The sequence below is a fragment of the Moschus berezovskii genome, chromosome 6 (assembly GCF_049115385.1).
Source record: "Moschus berezovskii isolate FMDL1 chromosome 6, NW_MosBer_1.0, whole genome shotgun sequence".
NCBI classification, from domain to species: Eukaryota; Metazoa; Chordata; class Mammalia; order Artiodactyla; family Moschidae; genus Moschus; species Moschus berezovskii.
In genome coordinates, this window is record NC_142465.1 from 49,883,838 (window position 1) to 49,904,450 (window position 20,613).

At 39.6% G+C, this 20,613-nt stretch overlaps 1 protein-coding gene and 1 long non-coding RNA gene across 8 annotated transcripts in view; one reads left to right on the top strand and one right to left on the bottom strand.

The window, feature by feature from the left end:
- LOC148777609 (uncharacterized) overlaps positions 1-20,613 on the top strand; it is a 147,275-nt gene that overhangs the window by 77,179 nt on the left and 49,483 nt on the right. The gene's annotated exons all lie outside the window — the stretch shown is intronic.
- Positions 12,002-20,613, bottom strand: part of LOC148777610 (uncharacterized) — a 131,270-nt gene continuing 122,658 nt past the window's right edge. For 6 of the 7 annotated variants that reach the window (XR_016037601.1, XR_016037603.1, XR_016037600.1 and 3 more), the window contains one exon: positions 13,773-14,268. Coding sequence is in view for 2 of the 7 variants with exons in the window: in XM_088837018.1 (XP_088693144.1) it covers positions 14,122-14,268 (147 nt within the window). In the remaining 5 variants the exon portion in view is untranslated. Of the gene's footprint in view, positions 12,102-13,602; positions 13,733-13,772; positions 14,269-20,613 lie in introns of those variants that run through there. The other variant, XR_016037597.1, reaches the window with a different exon arrangement.

Here is a 20,613-nt window from a genome sequence, read left to right on the forward strand (position 1 = left end):
GCAGATGACACCACCCTTATGGCAGAAAGTGAAGAGGAACTCAAAAGCCTCTTGATGAAAGTGAAAGAGGAGAGTGAAAAGGTTGGCTTGAAGCTCAACATTCAGAAAGCAAAGATCATGGCATCTGGTCCCATCACTTCATGGGAAATAGATGGGGAAACAGTGGAAACAGTGTCAGACTTTATTTTCTTGGACTCCAAAATCAGTGCAGATGCTGATTGCAGCCATGAAATTAAAAGATGCTTATTCCTTGGAAGGAAAGTTATGACCAACCTAGATAGCATATTAAAAAGCAGAGACATTACTTTGCCAACCAAGGTCTGCCTAGTCAAGGCTATGGTTTTTCCAGTGGTCATGTATGGATGTGAGAGTTGGACTCTGAAGAAAGCTGATCACTGAAGAATTGATGCTTTTGAACTGTGGTGTTGGAGAAGACTCTTGCGAGTCCCTTGGACTGCAAGGAGATCCAACTAGTCCATTCTAGAGGAGATCAATCCTGGGTGTTCATTGGAAGGACTGATGCTAAAACTGAAACTCCAATTCTTTGGCCACCTCATGCGACGAGTTGACTCACTGGAAAAGACTCTGATGCTGGGAAGGATTGGGGGCGGGAGGAGACGGGGACGACAGAGAATGAGGTGGCTGGATGGCATCACCGACTCTGTGGACATGAGTTTGAGTGAACTCCGGGAGTTGGTGATGAACAGGGAGGCCTGGCGTGCTGTGATTCATGGGGTCGCAGAGAGTCGGACATGACTGAGTGAACGGAACTGAACTGAACTGTCCTTTCATGCTGTTGCCATCTTGGAATTCTCAATTTTGAGCAGGAAGCCCCACATTTTCATTTTTCACTGGGCCCAGCAAATGGTACAGCCAGGCCTGATGGCAAGAGAGATGAAGAAAGTCTTCCCAAAGAGTTTTTTTTTTTTCTTTTTCCTGGAGCACTGCAAGAATGCACCAGAAGAACACTGAAAACATGCCTTTAAAAAAGTTATAATTTTTATTTATCCATCCAGGCACAGTCAACTGAGAATATGGTAATCACAAGTAGTGTTGCTGCTGCTGCTAAGTCACATCAGTCGAGTCCGACTCTGTGTGACCCCATAGACGGAAGCCCACCAGGCTCCCCCGTCCCTGGGATTCTCCAGGCAAGAACACTGGAGTGGGTTGCCATTTCCTTCTCCAATGTGTGAAAGTGAAGTCGCTCAGTCGTGTCCAACCCCTAGCGACCCCACGGACTGCAGCCTACCAGGTTCCTCCATCCATGGGATTTTCTAGGCAAGAGTACTGGGGAGGCTTGCCATTGCCTTCTCCGACAAGTAGTGTTATAAACATCCAATTGTGTGTAACAACTAACATTTATGTGGTGCTCATTACTATGTGCCAGGCTTTGTATACATTAACTCAATTATCATTGTATCCCCATTTTGCAGTTGAAAATATGAGGCACAGAGAGGGTGAAAAATAACACCAAAGATCAGATAGGTGAGTAAGTAGAAAAGCCTAGATATAAACCAAAGCAGTATGGCTTCAGAATGTTTTTAGTGTAATGTGTCTTCTTTCTGCTAAATGGAATAGTGACATTGGTTTGCTGGGAGATGCTTTGCACTATTTTTTTTATTCTGGTTATTATTTTTGAATTCAGGGAAAAGTGATGAGCTCGGGCCCTTAAAGGCCTAAGCCAACGTGCGCTTGGACACTAATAGTGAAATGCACCATAGGGCAAACACATCTTTCCCTTTGGAACGTCAACTGTTGACTGTTTTATAAAGGGGAAAGTACTGAACATATCACACTTCAGTGTCTCATGACTGACATTTGATTTTGACTTAAAAGATTTTTAACTACACTGCTAAGTTTACATGCTAGAGACCACATGCTCATTCTTGCATGTTTATACTATACTTTATTCCTGTCAAGGAATTGGAGATTTGGCTCATACTTGTTGGATATGTTAAATGATCCTGTGAAACCATATTTAAATTAAAGAGTCTTTCTTGATTTTATTTTTTAAAATCTATGTAGGCATCAGAGCATATGATACTAGAGCCCAGTATCCTGTGTCTCTAGTATTCTGTGGCTACTTTTCTGGCCCTGAGATTTGCTTCTGTATTAAGGATAATAAAAACACAACTACATGGCTGCTGTGAGAATAGGAAGTACCCAGCACTTCTCTGAACATGGTTAACACTCAGTTTAAATGAATCCATTCAGTTCAGTTGCTCAGTCGTGTCCGACTCTTTGTGACCCCATGGACTACAGCACGCCAGGCTTCCCTGTTCATCACCAACTCCCAGATCGTGCCTAAACTCATGTCCATGGAGTCGGTGATGCCATAATTGATTTATAAAAACTGGTATAGAATAGTGCAATTATATCTTAGGGATATAAATTCTCTGAGACTCATTTCATTCAGCATAAAATAAAGGTAATAACACCCATTTCATAAGGTATTATAAGGATTAAATGTGTATGAAATGCTTAACATAGGACCTAGCATATAGTGAGTTCTTACTAAGTGGTAACTTCTATTATTCTGTTTGAACTTTTTGTCTGTAATGTAGGTCTATGTCATTTTACAATAGAGTTTTGGACCCAGTATAAAACCATTCTATTTTTAATAATATTTTTCACCTTTTCCTTCTTTGTAGGACACATTCTGTTAGGAGAATGAGATATATGTTGGTTTTTACTGTGCAGCGATACTTTTTTGTAGTAACTATGCATTTTAAAAATACCCTTTGGAAAGATACATTGGTCTCTTTCCAACAGTCCTCTTAAAAAAGGTTATTAAAATAATGCATAGAAGACATAACATTCATTCATTATTAATACCTTGTAGCAGTGATTATATCAGCTCAGCCTGACCATCGATCAGCTCTTAGAGCCCTTGCTTCAAGCGGAGCTCAGGGAGCAGACAACAGAGGGAAGGCAAAGAGCACATCTTCTCCTATAAGCTCCAGATCTTGCTTCTGTACCTTCAGCTCTTCTCCATTGGCCCCTTTCTTTCCCTCCACCAATATGCAGGGGTATATTCTACCTTACAAACAAGAAACAGAACCATTTTCCTCTCAGGCTTGTTGCTCCATTGAAGTACTATTTCATCTTTCCCTTCTCTTTGACTGTTGAGCTTCAGCTAAAAGTGGGTTTCACTTCCTTAACATCTCCCACTCTTAACTCCTTTCTTTCACTGTCTTTCACCATTAGGACTTTCCAGAAATCTTAAAAACCCTAAAAGCATTCAGTTCAGTTCAGTTCAGTCACTCAGTCGTGTCCGACTCTTTGTGACCCCATGAACCTCAGCACGCCAGGCCTCCCTGTCCATCACCAACTGCCGAGTCTACCCAAACCCATGTCCATTGAGTCGGTGATGCCATCCAACCATCTCATCCTCTGTCATCCCCTTCTCCTCCTGCCCTCAATCTTTCCCAGCATCAGGGTCTTTTCAAATGAGTCAGCTCTTTGCATCAGGTGGCCAAGGTTCTTAAGAGCCTTAAGAACCTCTTAATCACCAAGGTGTTTGACCTTTCCTTAGTTTTCATTTTTCTTATATACATTATGATACTGTTGAAGTCTTGATATTTTATTAGAGTCTGGGACATTGTTTGTCCCTGCTTTTTTGACTTTTGATTTGCTCATAGAAAATGGCAGTGATGCCCACTTTGCATCATTGCACTAATAACTAGTGATGTTAAGCATCTTTTCATATTCCTGTATGTTATGCCCATTTTTTGACTGAGTTATTTTTTGTTTTATATTAAGCTGTATGAACTGTTTGTTTTGGAGATCAATCCCTTCTTGGTAGCATTGTTTGAAAATATTTTCTCCAGCAATAGGTTGTCTCTTATTTTGTTTATGGTTTCCTTTTCTGTGCAAAAGCTTTTAAATTGAATCAGGTTCTTTTGTTTGTTTGCTTTTATTTCCATTACTGCAAGAGATGGGTCCAAAAATATTTCTGTGATTTCTGTCATAGTGTTCTGCCTATGTTTTTCTCTAGGAGTTTTACAGTATCTGGTCTTACATTTAGCTTTTTGATTCATTTTGAGTTTATTTTTTCACGTGGTATTAGAGAATGTTCTAATTGCATTTTTTTACATGTAGCTGTCCAGTTTTCCCAGCATTACTTATTAAAGAGACTGTCTTTTCTCCATTGTATATTCTTGCCTCCTTTGTCATAGATTAATTACCACAAATGCATGGGTTTATTTCTGGGTTTTCTTTTCTGTTCCATTGATTTATATGTCTGTTTTTGTGCATTACCATACTGTTTTGATAACTGTAGCTTTGAAGTGTAGTCTGAAGTCAGGGAGCATGATTCCTCCAGCTCTGTTCTTCTTGCTAAAGATTGTCTATTTGGGTTATTTAGTGTTTCCATATAAATTAAAAATTTTTTGTTCTAGTTCTGTGAAAAATACCATTGGTAATTTGATAGGGATTGCACTGAGTCTGTAATTCTTCCATTGCAAAAACATGGTATATCTTTCTGTTTGTGTCATCTACGTATTTCTTTATATCTTCAAACACATTTCTTACCACCTTTTACAAGACTGAAAGATTCTTGAAGGTAGTGACCCATGTATTTATTATTTATCCCAGTACCCCAATGACATTTTAGAGAATATCTTATAAATAGTAACTGCACAATAAACGTTGGAGGATTTTTCATAACTGAGGATGACTGAAGGATTGAAAACACTTTATTGTATTTTTAAAATATGAGACTTTTCCTGATTGTGGTATATGCAGCCTTCTTCATACACATAAGATTGAGGAATTATTTTCTTTGTATTTAGGATGCTAGGATGCTTAATCTCTTACATAAATAACTTTTGTTTGTGATCTCTAGAGACATTCCTCATTGCCTAAGTACCAGAAGCTGTTGGTTGTAGTGGATTTGTAATTGATGATCACCTTTATAACGTGTATACTCATATATGGAGCAAAAATAGCATGAAGAATCAATGATTATATTATAGAGAAAATAGCAAAAGTTTGTTTCTGGAGCATTGCTTCATATTTTTTGACATTTTGTTGAAATAAGGAAACCCAAGCCCTATCTAAGAAATAGGACTCTGATAAAAACCTGAGAAAAATCTTGTTGCAGAGTTAAAGTGAATTAGAAACTGGGCCAAGAGGAGAGCTTTAGTTCAGTTTCAAATATCTGACAAAATTGGGAAATTGGATAGAAGGAATTTAGGAAATTGTACTGGATGAAAATGTACTGATGTTTTGTATTTGTTCCAACGTAAAAGCATCTATTTCCCCTCACAGAGAAACGGATACGTAATGGTCTCAAATCTAATGGAAGTGCTCATTTCCAGGGGTATTGTAGTTTTGAAATGGGTTTGTTTGAGGATTCTGGGTCTAATTTCATATTATTAAACTCTGAAATTACAGAAGCCTTTCTGAAGTATTCTGTGGGCTCCAGAATGGCCTCACAGTGCACCATGAGCTTGTTGTGTACAACATTTGAAGGGCTGGTTGCAATACAATTCCTTTTGTTACAACCGGTGCTCTGTCTTCATTTTTGCCTTTCCTATGGACTGTTTCTTTCTCTGAGAGCGTCAGAGCTTAGCCTAGATGATGGAGTGGCAGCCACTGAGGTTTCAAAAGCAGGTAATAGGGCAGAAATTTCCCTGGTGACTCAGATGGTAAAGAATCTGCCTGCAGTGCAGGAAACCTGGGTTCAGTCCCTGGGTTGGGATGATCCCCTGCAAAAGGGAACGGCTACCCACTCTAGTATTCTGGCCTGGAGAATCCCATGGACAGAGGAACCTGGCCAGCTATAGTCCACGGGGTTGTAATGAGTCTGTGAGAGACCATGCACACGTGCATGAGAAGGTCAGGGTTTGAAGGGAGACTTGTGTTTGAATGCTAATTCTATACCTAGGAGCTTTGTGGCCCTGGTTCAGTTGTCTAGCGGCATTTGTCTTCTGAAGCGGCATTTTCCCCATCTGCTGAAAGATTACATCAATGTTAAGAGCTTAATGTGGTGCGTGGCATAGAGAGCACACACTCAAAATGTATGCTAGTAGTATTATTAGCAACCAGAAATTAGTTTTTCTTCAAGAAAATAGCCTTGGGTTTATCCTGAGGATGATTTGAAGAAAACGATTGTGTGGATGTGGATATTTTTCTTAGAAACATTTTTAGAGGAAACTTGGTGGTGTGTATCTAAAAGGCCTACCCAGCTTTGCCCAAAAGATACATGGTATCAGTACCTCCAAAGACACACTAATGGTGTTAAGGAACCCCAGATACTGTCCATGAAATTCATTGTGGGCAGGAAGAGGATCTATTTTTAAGGAGCGCTTAGAGGACTGAAGTGACTTAGCAGCAGCAGAGGACTATAATTGGTTAAAAATAGGATTCTCCTCCATCTTCTCTGGGCCACTTTTCACCCTGCACTTTTCTATCCACCCCCACTTTTCCTGAATTCCTCTCATCACCTCTGTTCACTTCCCCCTTCTCTTTCTCTGCTTTAGAATTGGTACATATTGTGAAAGAGAAAATACTTGACACCATCCCCAGAAAGTCAGTGGTGGGGGTAATGCATTTTTAATCCTGAACACCTGGCCTCCTTTTATTTGGCTGCCAGAATAGGAAAGTTTTTTGATTATTCAAAAAAGTCCTCTTGCTGGTACTTACAAATGACTAAAAAGGTTAATAAATTTCAGACTCTGCTTGGTAATCCCAGGCGATAGAACTCTGCAAACACAGACTTTTCTTTTTAAGTTGAATCTGACATTATGAAAAGCTACCCCTCTCTTCCCACACTCAAAGTATTTATCTAGGCTTTAAACACTGGGTCACAGAAGTGTGGCAAGGGAGTTAACATTAATCGTGGGCCTGCGATGCAGAGAGAATCTCACTTACATTACCTCATTTAATACTCATGACAGTCCCATGGGGAAAGCATCACAATTTCCATATTTCATTTCATAGGTGAGACCATGGAGGGGCTGCATTGTGCCCCATCAGAGAGGGACTCCCTGCAGTGCAGTGTCCCTAAGCAATGGTGGCCCCGTGCAAAGTTTACCTGTCTTACTGCAATGCCTTGATTCAAATGCCTCTCTGTCCTCCATGCAGTGTTGATTATCACAAGGTGTAGCTCCCAATTCTGTCCACCTTCTGTAGTCAACCAGTTCTTGGGACCATGGTCAAGTGCAGAAACCATCTTTTGTAGGAAATGGTGATGGGAAATTGATATCCCCTCTTCCCAGCAGTATAACCACAACTTTTATCTCCCCAGATCTCTTTCCTTTGCTCTGATTACATAGAGGCAGGTCTGCAAGTCCCTTGGTGTTGGGGTGGTGGAGATAGCAGGGGAGGGGATGAGAGTGGGTGATGTATCTGTGTGGCTTTCACCTTCCCGTTCCTCAGTCTCCTTTCTGTATGATGGAAGAATAACAGTACTTACCTGTAGACTGTTTTGAAAAGCAAATGAGATAGTTTACATGGTAGGGAGTGCTCTCTATTATCTCCGTTTTCCAGATGGAGAAACTGACACCCAGATGAGTTAGATTACTGCTTGAAGTCACATAGCTAAGTAGTCTTTAAAAATCCATGCTCTTAGCCATTGTCCTATGGTGGGACTTCTCAGCCTTTTTCATATCTTGGCACATGGAAAATTATATTACTCATACGACATGGGGGGAGAATGAATGGGACAGCTCAAACCTTGAGGTAATTGGTCTGTGGGGCTCTGACCACCCCAAGCTCCTGGTCAACTGGTATTCTGCTGCTACCCAGGCCAAGGATGTTAGTAAGTAAGTCTTCCTGGAGAAAATGAAGACTTATCTGGAAAGTTTAGTAAAATTTAGTAGTGAAGGGAAGGGGTGATAGTGGGTGAGAGGGACTGTTTAATTTTCTCTTCTGAAAAATGGAGACCACAAGAATATCTATTTCACAAGGTACTTAAAGACTAAATGATGGGAGGTACAAGGAAAAGCTTTTGTAAAATATGATAATTTTAGCTTAAGGAAAAAGAATAAAATACTTGAAATCATAAGAATGAGTTAGGCATAGTGGTTATAGAGATGGAATGTTTCTACTAACCATTGACTTGGGGAAAGTTACTATTTAATAGGACAGACCTCCCTCCCTTCCTTCCTTCATCTTAAACCAAATAAAAATGGACATTAGCTTCCTCCAAGATTTGTTATAAGGTTGAACCTATTTTCATTACGTAACCAGAGCAAGTGGAAATAAGATCAAGAATCCTATAAACCCAAGTAGTCCGGCGTTATCTGAGGAAATAGCATGCCAGGCTGTGTCTATTGCACGGGTGTCTCTGGTGAGGATTTGCTCTGACAGGCAAGGCACAAGGCACAAGGCACAAGCTGGACCCAGAAACAAAGTTTGGTCAGTGGAGGGGAGGGACCATCAGTCATGTTGTCTCCTCCCAGGACCTGATGTCCTGTGTTGACATTTTCTTTCCTGAGTTTACTGTAAAATTCAAGTAACTTGCACAAAGGCATCAATATTTTAAAAGATACCAATCCTTCATATGAAAAAAGAAGGCTTATGATCTTCAGTAATCTGTATTATAACACATATTCATTATTTATGTGCCCTCAAAGAAGAAATTCCCCCTGTCTAGAAATCTAAGTGCTATACTGTGGTGGCTTTGGGATAGTTAACCACACATTTGCTTTGTGAAACCATCACTTTTAGGTAACTCTAAAAGTCATCATGGCTTTTTGTCTTTCATTATCTGGACCAAGCTAAAGGAGAGAATTTTCCCTGATGTGATATTCTTGTAGTCAGAGCTTTAACCAGATACCCTCCTTGAAATTTGACTCTGATGTTGTAATGCTCATTATTTCTTGGCAAAGCTGACTCATTCTTTGCGGCTGAATGCAAATGTCACCCCTTCTGTGAACCAGTCCTAACAGTTTGAGCAGGGTTAATTGATCTCATGGAACCTGGTATATGCCTCTATTATGGCATCATTACAACACGGTGTCTTAGCTATTCTTGTGCTTGTTTACCCAATAAACTATGTGCTCCTTGGGACAGGGGTGATGTAAGGATGGTTCTTGGTCTAGGAGGCATTTACTTGATGATTGTGGAAAGAGTCTATCTGTCATGGACAGAGGAGTCTGGTGGGCTGCCATCTGTGGGGCTGCACAGAGTCGGACACGACTGAAGCTACTTAGCAGCAGCAGCTGTCGTGGATATTATGTTTAAAATATAGATAAATTTGTGCACTTCTACAAACTCAGAAAAAAAACTGTTCAAGAGACTGTTGCCATCCAGATATAGAACTGAAAAAAAAAAAAAACAAACAAAAAAACACCCTCAAGAGTTTTAGGAAGTTGTCATCTTAAAATCTCACTAACTGGAGAGATTCAAGAAAGGTCAACAATATGTCAAGATGAATGAGTGAGTTAATGAATGAGTGAAGCTTTTTGTGTTATTTAGTGTGTGTTTGATTTATGCCTATATTTAAACCTAGAAGCCAGGGAAAAGGAAAGGGACAGGTTTGATATTTATTGGTTGACCTCTGACCGCTAGGTTGTATATTAGATGATTCGTATGATGTGATTTTCCTTTGGGTACAACTCCCCTGTTTGTTGGGTCATATTAGCTTCTTTTGTCAAATGGGAAAACTGAATTTTGCAGGTTCAATAATGTGAAGAGTCACTCCATCTAGTAAGTGACTAAGCCAGAATCCAAACCCAAGTCTCAAAAAAGTTCTTGTTTTTATTGTTCAGTGGCTAAGTTGTATCTGACTTTTTGGAACCCCGTGAACTGCAGCGTGCTTCCCTGGCGTTCACTGTCACTCAGAGTTTGCTGAAACTCAACAAGTTCCTAGTGTATGTCTTTGTTGTTGCTGTTTAGTTGCTAAGTTGTGTCTGACTCTTTGTGACCCCATGGACTGTAGCCTGCCAGACTTCTCTGTCCATGGGATTTTCCAGGCAAGAATACTGGAGTGGGTTGCTATTTCCTTCTCCAGGGGATCTTCCTGACCCAGGGATCAAACCCGTGTCTCCTGTTAGGCAGGCGGATTCTTTACCACTGAGCCACTAGGGGAGCCCACTGTATGTCTATATATGTTTAAAAAAAGGGAGTGGGGAAAAACTCAGCAGTTATTATGATAATTTAGGACAGCCCTCACATTGTAGCCTACACTTTTCCCCCTTAAATATCTAAGGAAAAAGTGAGCCAGGTGGCGCTTGAAATGGGCAACATGTGTGATGTTTCAGCAAGTGACTCAGAGTCAGAAACCTGGGTAGAGAGCCTGGCTCTCCTACTTTCTAGTGTGTGTGTGTGTGTGTGTGTGTGTGTTGGTCGCTCAGTCAGGTCTGACTCTTTGTGACTCCGTGTGTGTGTGTGTGTGTGTGTGTGTGTGTTGGTCGCTCAGTCAGTTCTGACTCTTTGTGATTCCGTGTGTGTGTGTGTGTGTGTGTGTGTGTGTGTGTTGGTCGCTCAGTCAGGTCTGACTCTTTGTGACTCCATGGACTGTAGCCCACCAGGCTCCTCTGTCCATGGGGATTCTCCAGGCAAGAATACTGGAGTGGGTTACCGTCTCCAGGGGATCTTCCCAATCCAGGGACTGAACCCAGGTCTCCCACATTGCAGGCAGATACTTTACCATTTGAGCTACCTGAGAAGCCCCTTCTAGTACTGTGGACCTAGGCAGATTATTTAACATCCTTGAGCCTTAGTTTCTCAAGTTATAAAACGTAAAAGCACAGTACTGATCACATCTGTGCCTCACAACAAGTGAGAATGAAATGAGAGAACGCACTCAGCACTCAGCCAAGGGTTTGGCACACATTAATGCTCAATGCACTCTTGTCATAATTACTCAAGTGCGCTCTGTTTCTTGACCAAAGTCAATAGAGACAATTGCTCATCTTCCTACTTTCCTAATATTCAGCAGTTGCAATCATAGAGTAAGTGGAAGAGAAGTCTTTTGCTCTGTGACCCACAGTCAGAAAATGGGGTTTGGAATCATTTGATAGGAGTTTGGTTCCTGGCTCTGCATTGTGGTTTTAATGAGAAACTCAGTTTCTCTGGACTCAGTTTTCTTGTCTGTCAAGTGGCGATCAAAACTGCATCTATCTTACAGAATTCTTGCCAGGCTTACTTGACAAGTGGTTAGACAAGGAGCACATGAAAGGGCACCTAACCTGGTCTGAGAGGAGTGAGGAGAGTCTTCTTGAAGGCAGTGGAGTCCTTGTGGATCCAAGTGCAAAAAGAGAGGAGCCTAGTAAACTAGGACACACCCTTATACCAGTAGTAATTATGCTATCATTTTAATAACATATGTAACTGACATTTAAACTTCTTTTAGACTACATTTTCCACTCTACTGGCTTCACTTTCTGACATAACCTCTGAATTTCATTAAATTTTTATGGGGAGGGATACTGTGATTTTTTTTTTTTGGGTGTTGTTGGACTGTAATTATCTCCACAATTTGGTTGATCATTTTTCCGAAGGTGTTTCTAGTACAAGTTTATTATTTTGCAGTGTCTCAATTATTAGCTGTGTAATACAAGAATCTGAATATATACAGACCACGTAATTATTTCTGGCCTTCATACTGAATGGGAGAGAGAGAGAGAATACACATACCTTAGATTTGATCCTGAGTTATTCCTTGGGTGTCAATAAGACACTGAAAAGCATATCACATTAACTTTCCAGGTCACTAGGGTTTTCATTAGACTGCTGGACTATAAATAGCTCCCCAATGGTGGAGCGGAAATGATGTAACATTGCTTCTCTCCCCCAAGAGGGCTTAGCTACCAGAGAGCAACATTCATTTGCAAGTGTCTGGCTCTGCTGTGTGCTGGTACTGTGCATAAGGTCAAATTTTGGATTAACCTTTGAGTTGAAAAGAAAATAAAAAACCAACAAGGGTGTCTTCCTGAACATTTTGCTTCCTAGGGAAAACTATTTTATGTGGAATTTACCTAGTATATCACATAAAAATTTTTAGCATGGAATATCTAGCACAGTGTATAAATTTATTTCCCTTGAGTTGCTTAAATGTCATCATGTTTGGTACAAAATTGGAAATACCTTGTTCTGCAAATATTCTTGCCAGCGCTTCTCTGTCATGGGTTTATATACAATGGTGCCATCTGCATAGGAAAGGATAATTGAGTAACTACCTAGTGAATACAAACACAGAGCCAACCACAAGAGATAATTCAGAAAACTTTTACTGTTCTGTTATCTTTTAAATGGCTCAGAGGTTAAAGCATCTGCCCCCAATGCGGAAGACCCGGGTTCGATCCCTGGGTCGGGAAGATCCCCTGGAGAAGGAAATGGTAACCCACTCCAGTATTCTTGCCTGGAGAATCCCATGGACGGAGAAGCCTGGTAGGCTACAGTCCACGGGGTCGCAAAGAGTCGGACACGACTGAGCGACTGAACGGAACGGAACGGAAAGTCAGATTATCTGTCCAAAGAATTTAGAAAATTCCCTCTGCCATTTCCAACTGATTTTGTCTGAACTGTTTCTGTGAGATCCACTGAACAGGCTATCCTGGGATAAAGTGGATTTGTTGGAAGAATAAGTTGGAACAAACTGCTGCTTTGTTGATCTTACCAAATTTTTACTAGATTGTAAGCTACCTGAGGGCACAGACTGTATTACATTTACCTTTGAATCACTTCTGGGTCAGGAATATAGGGTGTGTGTGTGTGCTCAGTCATTTCAGTCATGTCTGACTCTTTGTGACCCCATGGACTGTAGCACACCAGGCTCCGCTGTCCAGGGAATTCTCCAGGCAAGAATACTGGAGTGGATTGCCATGCCCTCCTTCAGGGCAGGAATGTAATAGGCATCCTCTAAACAGTTATTGAATTAATTTAAATTCAGTTTAGTATCCAAGTCATTTCTGGACCTCCTAAAAGTCAGACAGTGGTTGAAAAGCATATTCTTGGAAGTTCTTTTCTTTTTTTAAAAAAAATTAAATCTGGTTTTCATATCCTAAAACCAGATGGGGATCCATGTATGCTGTGGAAACATGGGTGTATATTTGTGATAGAAAATTAAGGGTTGTGATGAGGAAAGCAGCAGAAAAATGGTTTACATGTGGTAAATATGGTTAAAACGACCTGTTTGGTCTAACAGAGTCCATATATATTAAGAGTTTTTGAGAACTGTTCTCATGGCTTTGGTACATTATAGTGTTTGCTTTCCTTTTCTCTTTTGACAGTTTTATTATTAAGTCAGCCTGAAAATGAGGCAAGGAGATACATGTATGTTTAAACAAGAGATCAGTGAAATTTCACACTGATGAGTTCTGCTTAGTGTGATGATTTATAATAACTATTAATTGAGAGTCTCATATGTGTAAGTCTGTAAATCAATAACATATTTCATGCATGCAAAACCCCTATGACTTAATCATTATTTCCATTTTTAAAGATTAATGAGTTCAGAGATGTTTAATAACTTGCTTGAATTCACACAGTAAATGGCAGAGCTGAGATTCAAACCCCAAACTCTCTGACTAGCAAACTGATATTCTTCCTACATATTGTGTTCAATGCAGGAGGCACCCACACATGGTGATTCTTAACAGTGTCAAAACATCTTTTTCTTTTGGGACACCACTTGCTTGTAATTATTACCTTTAGAGTCTTTCTTTGAGCCTTAAGGCCAGATTAATGATTTGTTTGTGTAGAGCAATGAAATATTATAATCTCAGCTTCCAGTACTGGTATTTCCAGGGAAGTCAGTAACTGGACAGAATTGAGTCACCTTGAATAAAAGAAAAAAAGTGAAGTAAGAGGGTGTTTAATGCTTTGTCTTTTTTTTTTTAATGCAACTAATTAAGCAATTTGGATTCTGAGTAGAAAGAAACAAATGAAAATGGTATTTCACTTTTCAAACTATATTGAATTACTATACTAGAATTTTTACCATCAGGCAGTAATGAACCAGCAGGATGGAAGAGCTGCAGGTGGAAGAGGTTGAGAAGGATTCTGTGTTTTATCAGTTGATATGGGAGCCAATGGAGAAGGCAATGGCAACCAACTCCAGTACTCTTGCCTGGAAAATCCCATGGATGGAGGAACCTGGTAGGCTGCAGTCCATGGGGTCACACAGAATCGGATACAACTGAGCGACTTCACTTTCACTTTTCACTTTCATGCATTGGAGAAGGAAATGGCAACCCACTCCAGTGTTCTAGCCTGGAGAATCCCAGGGACAGGGGAGTCTGGTGGGCTGCCATCTATGGGGTTGCACAGAGTAGCAGCAGCAGCAGCAGCATGGGAGCCAAGGTGGTGTTTTGACTGGGGAGAGAGTGACGACATAAGAAAAGCATTAGCTAGTTTCTAGTTGGTCTCCTTTTCTATGCACACAAAATAAAGCCAAATTTAAATGATTTTTCAAAAACTGAAAAATCATTTAAATATCTGGCTTTTTGTTCGCATGCTGTTCTACTCAAAAGCAGGCAAAATAGCAAAACCAGGTCTGCTGAGATGGGCATCCAAATACTTAAGTTTCTTTTTACATTCTGTGCTAAGTATAGTGGTGAACCAAGGAGCTCCCACCTTCATGGAGCTTATAGTCTAGACAAAAAAGACTTAGTTTCATATAACAGTATGTGAGGTCTTTCAAAGAGGCATCAGTCAAAGAAAATTCAGATACTCAGCAGGAGAAAAATTGCTTGCAAAAGGCCCCTGGAGACTTTTGCCCAAGGCAGGGAGTGTTCAGAGGGACTGTGGGAAGGCAAGATAATGAAGAGGAAAAATAAGGGCTCCCAATGAAGTTTGCAACTAGTTAGAGGTAATAACATCAGTAGGAGACTGCAGTGCTCCAGTTGGGGCTGTTGGTGTTATTAAACAATAAAGCATGCCTGGGCATTAAAGACTGTGGTTGGAATGGGTACCATAGTGGTTTAATGCAAACTACCTTTTATTCAGGGGTGACTTGAGGCTGTAAACTTGTTACCTCAACTTTCTGTGAAGAGGCTTTCATAGCAGTTAAAATACACATATATTTTATTTATGTACCTTGAGGTGAAAGTAAGATAAAATGAACCATTGTAAAGTGAACATTTCAGTGGCATTTAGTATTTGTACAATGTGGTGCCACCTTCACCTCTGTTCTGTACTGTTTTCATCACTCCAAGAGGGAACCACACACATATAAGTGACTGTTTCTCACTCTCCCTTCTCACTGCCTCTGATAACTACCAGTCTTTGATCTGTCTCTATGAATTTACTTATTCTGGATGTTTATTAGAAATGTAATCATAAAATATATAATCTTTTGTGTGGCTTTTTTTCACTTGAAAGTGAAAGTGTTTGTCCATCAGTCGTGTCTGACTCTTTGTGACCCCAGGGACTATAGCCCACCAGGCTCCTCTGTCCATAAGATTCTCCAGGCAAGAATACTGGAGTGGTTTGCCATTGGGTGAGCACCCTTTTCTGTGTCATAGACTTCTTGCTGTATCCTCACATGGTAGAAGGGGCTAGGGAACTCTTTGGGATCTCTTTTATAGGAACACTAACCTCATTCATGAGGGCTCCACTCTCATCTCCTAAAGGTCCCGCCTTCTAACATCATTACATTGGGTGTTGGGATTCTAACATGTGATTTTGGGGAACATAAATAATCAGGCCATGCCAGGCCAAACAAGTGTGTACCTGGACTTGTTTGAACACATATTTTCAGTTCTTTTGAGAGTAGGAGTAGAATTACTGGGTCATTTGATAATTCTATGTTTAATTTTTTCTGGAACCACCAAACTGTTTTCCAAAAGGGCTGAACCATTTTACTTTCCCACCAGCAATGTAGAAGGTTCCAGATGGTTCATAGCCTTGCCAACATTTGTTATTTCTGTGTTTTTAAAAATTCTTTTATTATAGCTACCCAAATGGGTATGAAGTGGTACTTCGTTGTTGTTTTGATCTACATTTTCTTAATGATAGTATCTTTCTGTACGCTTGTTGACCATTTGTATATCTTCATAGGAGAAATGAGAAATGCCTACTCAAACCCTTTACCCACCTTTTAACTGGGTTGTTTTGTTGTTTTCATTGTTTAGCTGGCATACTAATTTTTGAGCCATGCACTCCAGCTGTTTCATGATGCAAATCCAATAGTCACAGTAGTCTTAAATGTGGAGTGTGGGTAGGGAGAAGAGAAAGCAAAGAGCCCAGGAGAGGTGGGACTTGGCGTGTGGCTGAAAGGGTGCTGATACACAGCTTTATCTCCCTCAATGACTTGTAACTCTGATAACTCAGAAGAGAAAGTGATAGTTTTGGTATGGCACTTAGATGGAGATCCCTTTCTAGAATCTGTGACTTCAACTTTATTCTCACTGCTACTGTATAGCTCAATAATAAAGGGCTACCATTTTTTAGTGTACTTCACATACATTATCTGAAACTTCATAGCCATGCCGCGTTGGTGTTAGTATCCTAATTTTACAGATCAGAAGCACTGAGGCTTGGGGAGATTGACTAACTGATTCAAGATCACACCTTCAAGGAGTTGAATGAGTAGGGATTCCATTCTCACAGATACATGCCCTCTCCCATTACTCCACGAATGATTTTTTGCTTGTATTATTGTTTTTCCCAATCTTTTCCCATTTCTTTAGTGTTACTTTCCTCAATTGAGTCTCCACACTGGTGACAGTGGGTTTTTTTTCTAAAATGTAATTCTAAATTTTCTTTTTTTTTTTTTTCACATATTACAGAGAAGTTTTACTAAATGTTCAAGAAACAGATTATTCTAAATGTCCAGAATGTTTTCCAGATAAATGAAAAGAAAGGAGTATTCTTCCAAAGGATGAATGTAACTTAGAATCAAAATCAACGACTGTATAGAAAAAAATCATAGGTCAGTCTCACTCATAAACATAGATTAAAAAAATCACAACAAAATTTTGACAGATTTAACAATGAATTTTTTAAAAAAGCATAGTATATACTTATCCCAGAAATGTAAGTTTGGCTCATCACAAATAAATAGAACCAAAAATAGCCAAGATAATTTACCACATAAATTATAGGAGAAACACCTATAGATTATAGGAGAAACATCTCAAAAGATACAGAGAAAGCATTTGATAAATTTCAATACTCATTTGTGGTAAAAAATCTCTAACAAACTAGGTATAGAAAATAAATTTCTTTATCTAATACAAGAGATCAAAAATCTATAATAAAAACACATCCAAAGCTTTTGTTTGAATCACATATAAGATGTATCTGAACTGAACTGAAGGTAGGATATTTAAAGAATCAATTCAAATAATCATTTCTCTGATACCAGTAGGTGAGACCCTTTGAGATGCTGTGGAAACTCTGAATTCTGTGTCTTCAAGGGCAGTTAAGCATTTGCCATGACCTGATATTTTAGTTTCCCAGAATGTTAGAGCAGTAGTCTGAAACCTCGGTGTACCTTGGCCTGGTAGTCTGGGAGGCTTGATGGAGATGACATGACTGTTTGCACATGGTGGGGGGAAGAACTCATTTCTAAATTTTCTAAAACGTAATTCTTGTCATGCTGTGCTGTGCTGTCCTTAGTAACTCAGTTGTGTTTGCAAATCAGTCTTTGCGACCCCATGGACTGTAGCATGCCAGGCATGTCTGTCCATGGGGATTCTCCAGGCAAGAGTACTAGAGTGGGTTGTCATGCCCTCCCTCCTCCAGGGCATCTTCCCAGCCCAGGGATTGAACCCAGGTTTCCTTCATTGCCAGTGATTCTTTACCAGCTAAGCCACCAGGGAAGCCCAAGAGTACTGGAGTGGGTAGCCTATCACTTCTCCATGGGATCTTGCCAACCCAGGAATTGAAGCGGGGTCTCCTGCATTGCAGGTGGATTCTTTACCAGCTGAGCTACCAGGGAAGCTGAATTCTTATCATGCCACATATTTAATGTCTTTTAATGGCTTGTCATTCTTCAAGATCCCTGTCTTACCTTTCAAGTTACCATCTCTTGCTTGCCTCATCTGTACCCTACCTTATAGTCAAAGGTAGGGTACATGTCAGACTACTCCCAATTTCTGGAATGTGTCAAACAGTTTCACAATTTTGTGCTCAAAAGAGAGGTGTTTCTTCTGGAATGTTTCAAAGACTCCCTTCGCCTCCAGTACCATCTTATGAACTTTTCCCTATGCTGTAAATGCACAAATATTGGCAAATGAGGTGGTCAGGGGAAAGAGAGCAAGCTGTCATTATTTACATACCTCACCTTGACTACCTGGAATAGCCAAGAGAATCAACTGGAAAACTAACAAGGCAGCTTGGTAGTCAGAGACAAGATTAAAAAACAAAACAAAACAATAGATTTCCTAATCTCTAGCAGAAACCAGTTAGAAAATGTAATGGCAGAAAGGATCCGCTTCACTGAAGCAGAAAAAATTATAAAATATCTAGAAACAGACTTAATAAAAATATGTAAATTCACATTTTTTAAAAGTTCTAAACTGTTACTGAAGGACAGAAAAATAACACCTGAATCCATGAAAGTACACTCATGTTTCTACACAGAAAGTTTAAAGTGGTGGTTATGAGCCTGAGGGCTGGTGGTGTGAGTTTGAATGCCATCTCCACCAATTCCTTCCTGGTCAAATCAGGAAAGTTGCCTCACTCTTCTAAGGCTTAACTTCCTTGTTTGTAAAAGGAGAGTAATAATATTAGTTAGCTCATGTATGATACATGAGAATCAAGTAAAATGATCTGACTAAATCAAATGATCTGCTTAGAGCATTCAGCCCAGTGCCAGGCACATAGTAAATACTTAATAGGTTATCTGTTATACTAAAGATACCAATTATCTTTAAGATACTCTGTACATTTAATGCAACTCCAGTTGGGCATTAGTTTCTGCGCATGATTTGCAGTTTCATTGAGAGCTAATCTTTAGAGGGTATTTTTTGTTTATTTTCTTTTGTATTTTTGGAGTCATGTGTCTTCTAAATTGTGGATAAGTCTCAACAGAGGTGTTTTGGTTTTGCATTTGCTTTTGCTGGCGAGACATATATATGTCTCTTCTTCCCCTTTTTCATTCTTTCTTTTGTTCTTTTCATCCTATTTTTTCCTTCTTTCCTGCTTTAAGTTCATAAAGATATTCTCCTATATGTTAAATCCTATAGGTTTTATTGTTTTACCTTTCAGACTTAGATTTATAATTCATCTGGAAAAAGATGGGGTTATGGTGGAAGTTAAGTTTTGTTTTGTTTTTTTTTGAAGATTGACCCAGTTGACCCAGAACTATTTCTTGAGAAGACTGTTCTTTCTCCACAGCTCTATAATGGTGTCTCGATCATATATCCATGAATATCTTCTGGACTTTCTGTTCCACTGAAAAATTTGCTATCCTAATGCCAATTCCGTACTGTCTTAATGCTAAGTCCTGATATCTGGTAGAGTAAGTCTTCCCACCTTCATCTTCAAGACTGTTTTGAGTATTTCTGACCTTTTCCTTTCCATATAATCTTAGAATCGGCTTGTTAGCTTCCATATTAAAAAAAAGCTGCTGAGATTGTGAATTGGAATCGCACAGAGTCTTTAGATCATTTGGAGGAAAATTGACATCTTTACAACATTAAATTTTCTCGTCCTTGCACATGGTACACTCCTAAATTAATTTATATCTTCTTTATATTCTTCCAGTAATGTTTTACAGTTTTCCATGGGGAAGTTTTTATGCTAATTTTTTGCCTTGGGGTTCCTACACACTTTGGTGCAGGCTTGAAGTTTCAACTTAACAAGGTGATATATTTTTTTTCCAAGAGAGGTCTTGGGCTATGGTGAGCTTACCCATGACTACTCTGGAGTTGTAGATTGTGTTTCAGATACTTTTTCATTGACAACCATTTGATAATCATAGCTCTTGTAGGAGCTTGGTTCTTATAGGCCTGAGGACTTATCTTTTACTCCTGCTTGCATGAAAACCTCAGGCCTCTGATGCCTGGGCGTCTACCTCTAACCAAGACTGACATTTCCATTCTGGCTTTGCAATCTCTCTGTGTTTCTGATACCTTTGAGTTTCTTCACCTTTTAAGCTTAGCTATGTATTGAAAACATTATTACTATTATTATCTTGCTTTTAAAAGACAGTATGTTATGTCTGCTCCCTATCCTTGCCTGTTCCACCCATCCTACCACCAAGTCCCAATCCCAGGTTCTGTTGAACTTGGGGTTCAACAAGTTCAGGTCCCAGGTCTGTTGAACTTCCATGTTCCCCAGTGTGGTGGCCCTTTCTCTCTATGCCTTCTGTTTTGATCATAGTTGGCTGAGAAGTTCTAATGTTTAGAGTCAGAGAAGGAGTTTTCAATCAGGCTTAGAAGCCATACTTCTGGAAGGCTTCTACAATACTACTTGCAACCTTGAAAAAAGTCCGTTAATAAAATAGTTAAGTAAGTGAATGCAGGAGAGCTAAATATGAAAGTATGGAAAGATTTTCAAGTCACATTACTAAATAAAAAGAAAATGTCCACAATAATATACATTGTATAAAGTAATTTATGTAAGTATAATTCAAAGCAACTCTCCCTTTAAAATATTTTTATAGCACTAGATTTGGAAGGCCACAGACAAAACTGTTCATCGTAGCTACTTCTAACATGAGGCTGAAGTGGAGGGTAGATGGAGAAAGGAGTCTCTCATGGAGTTTTT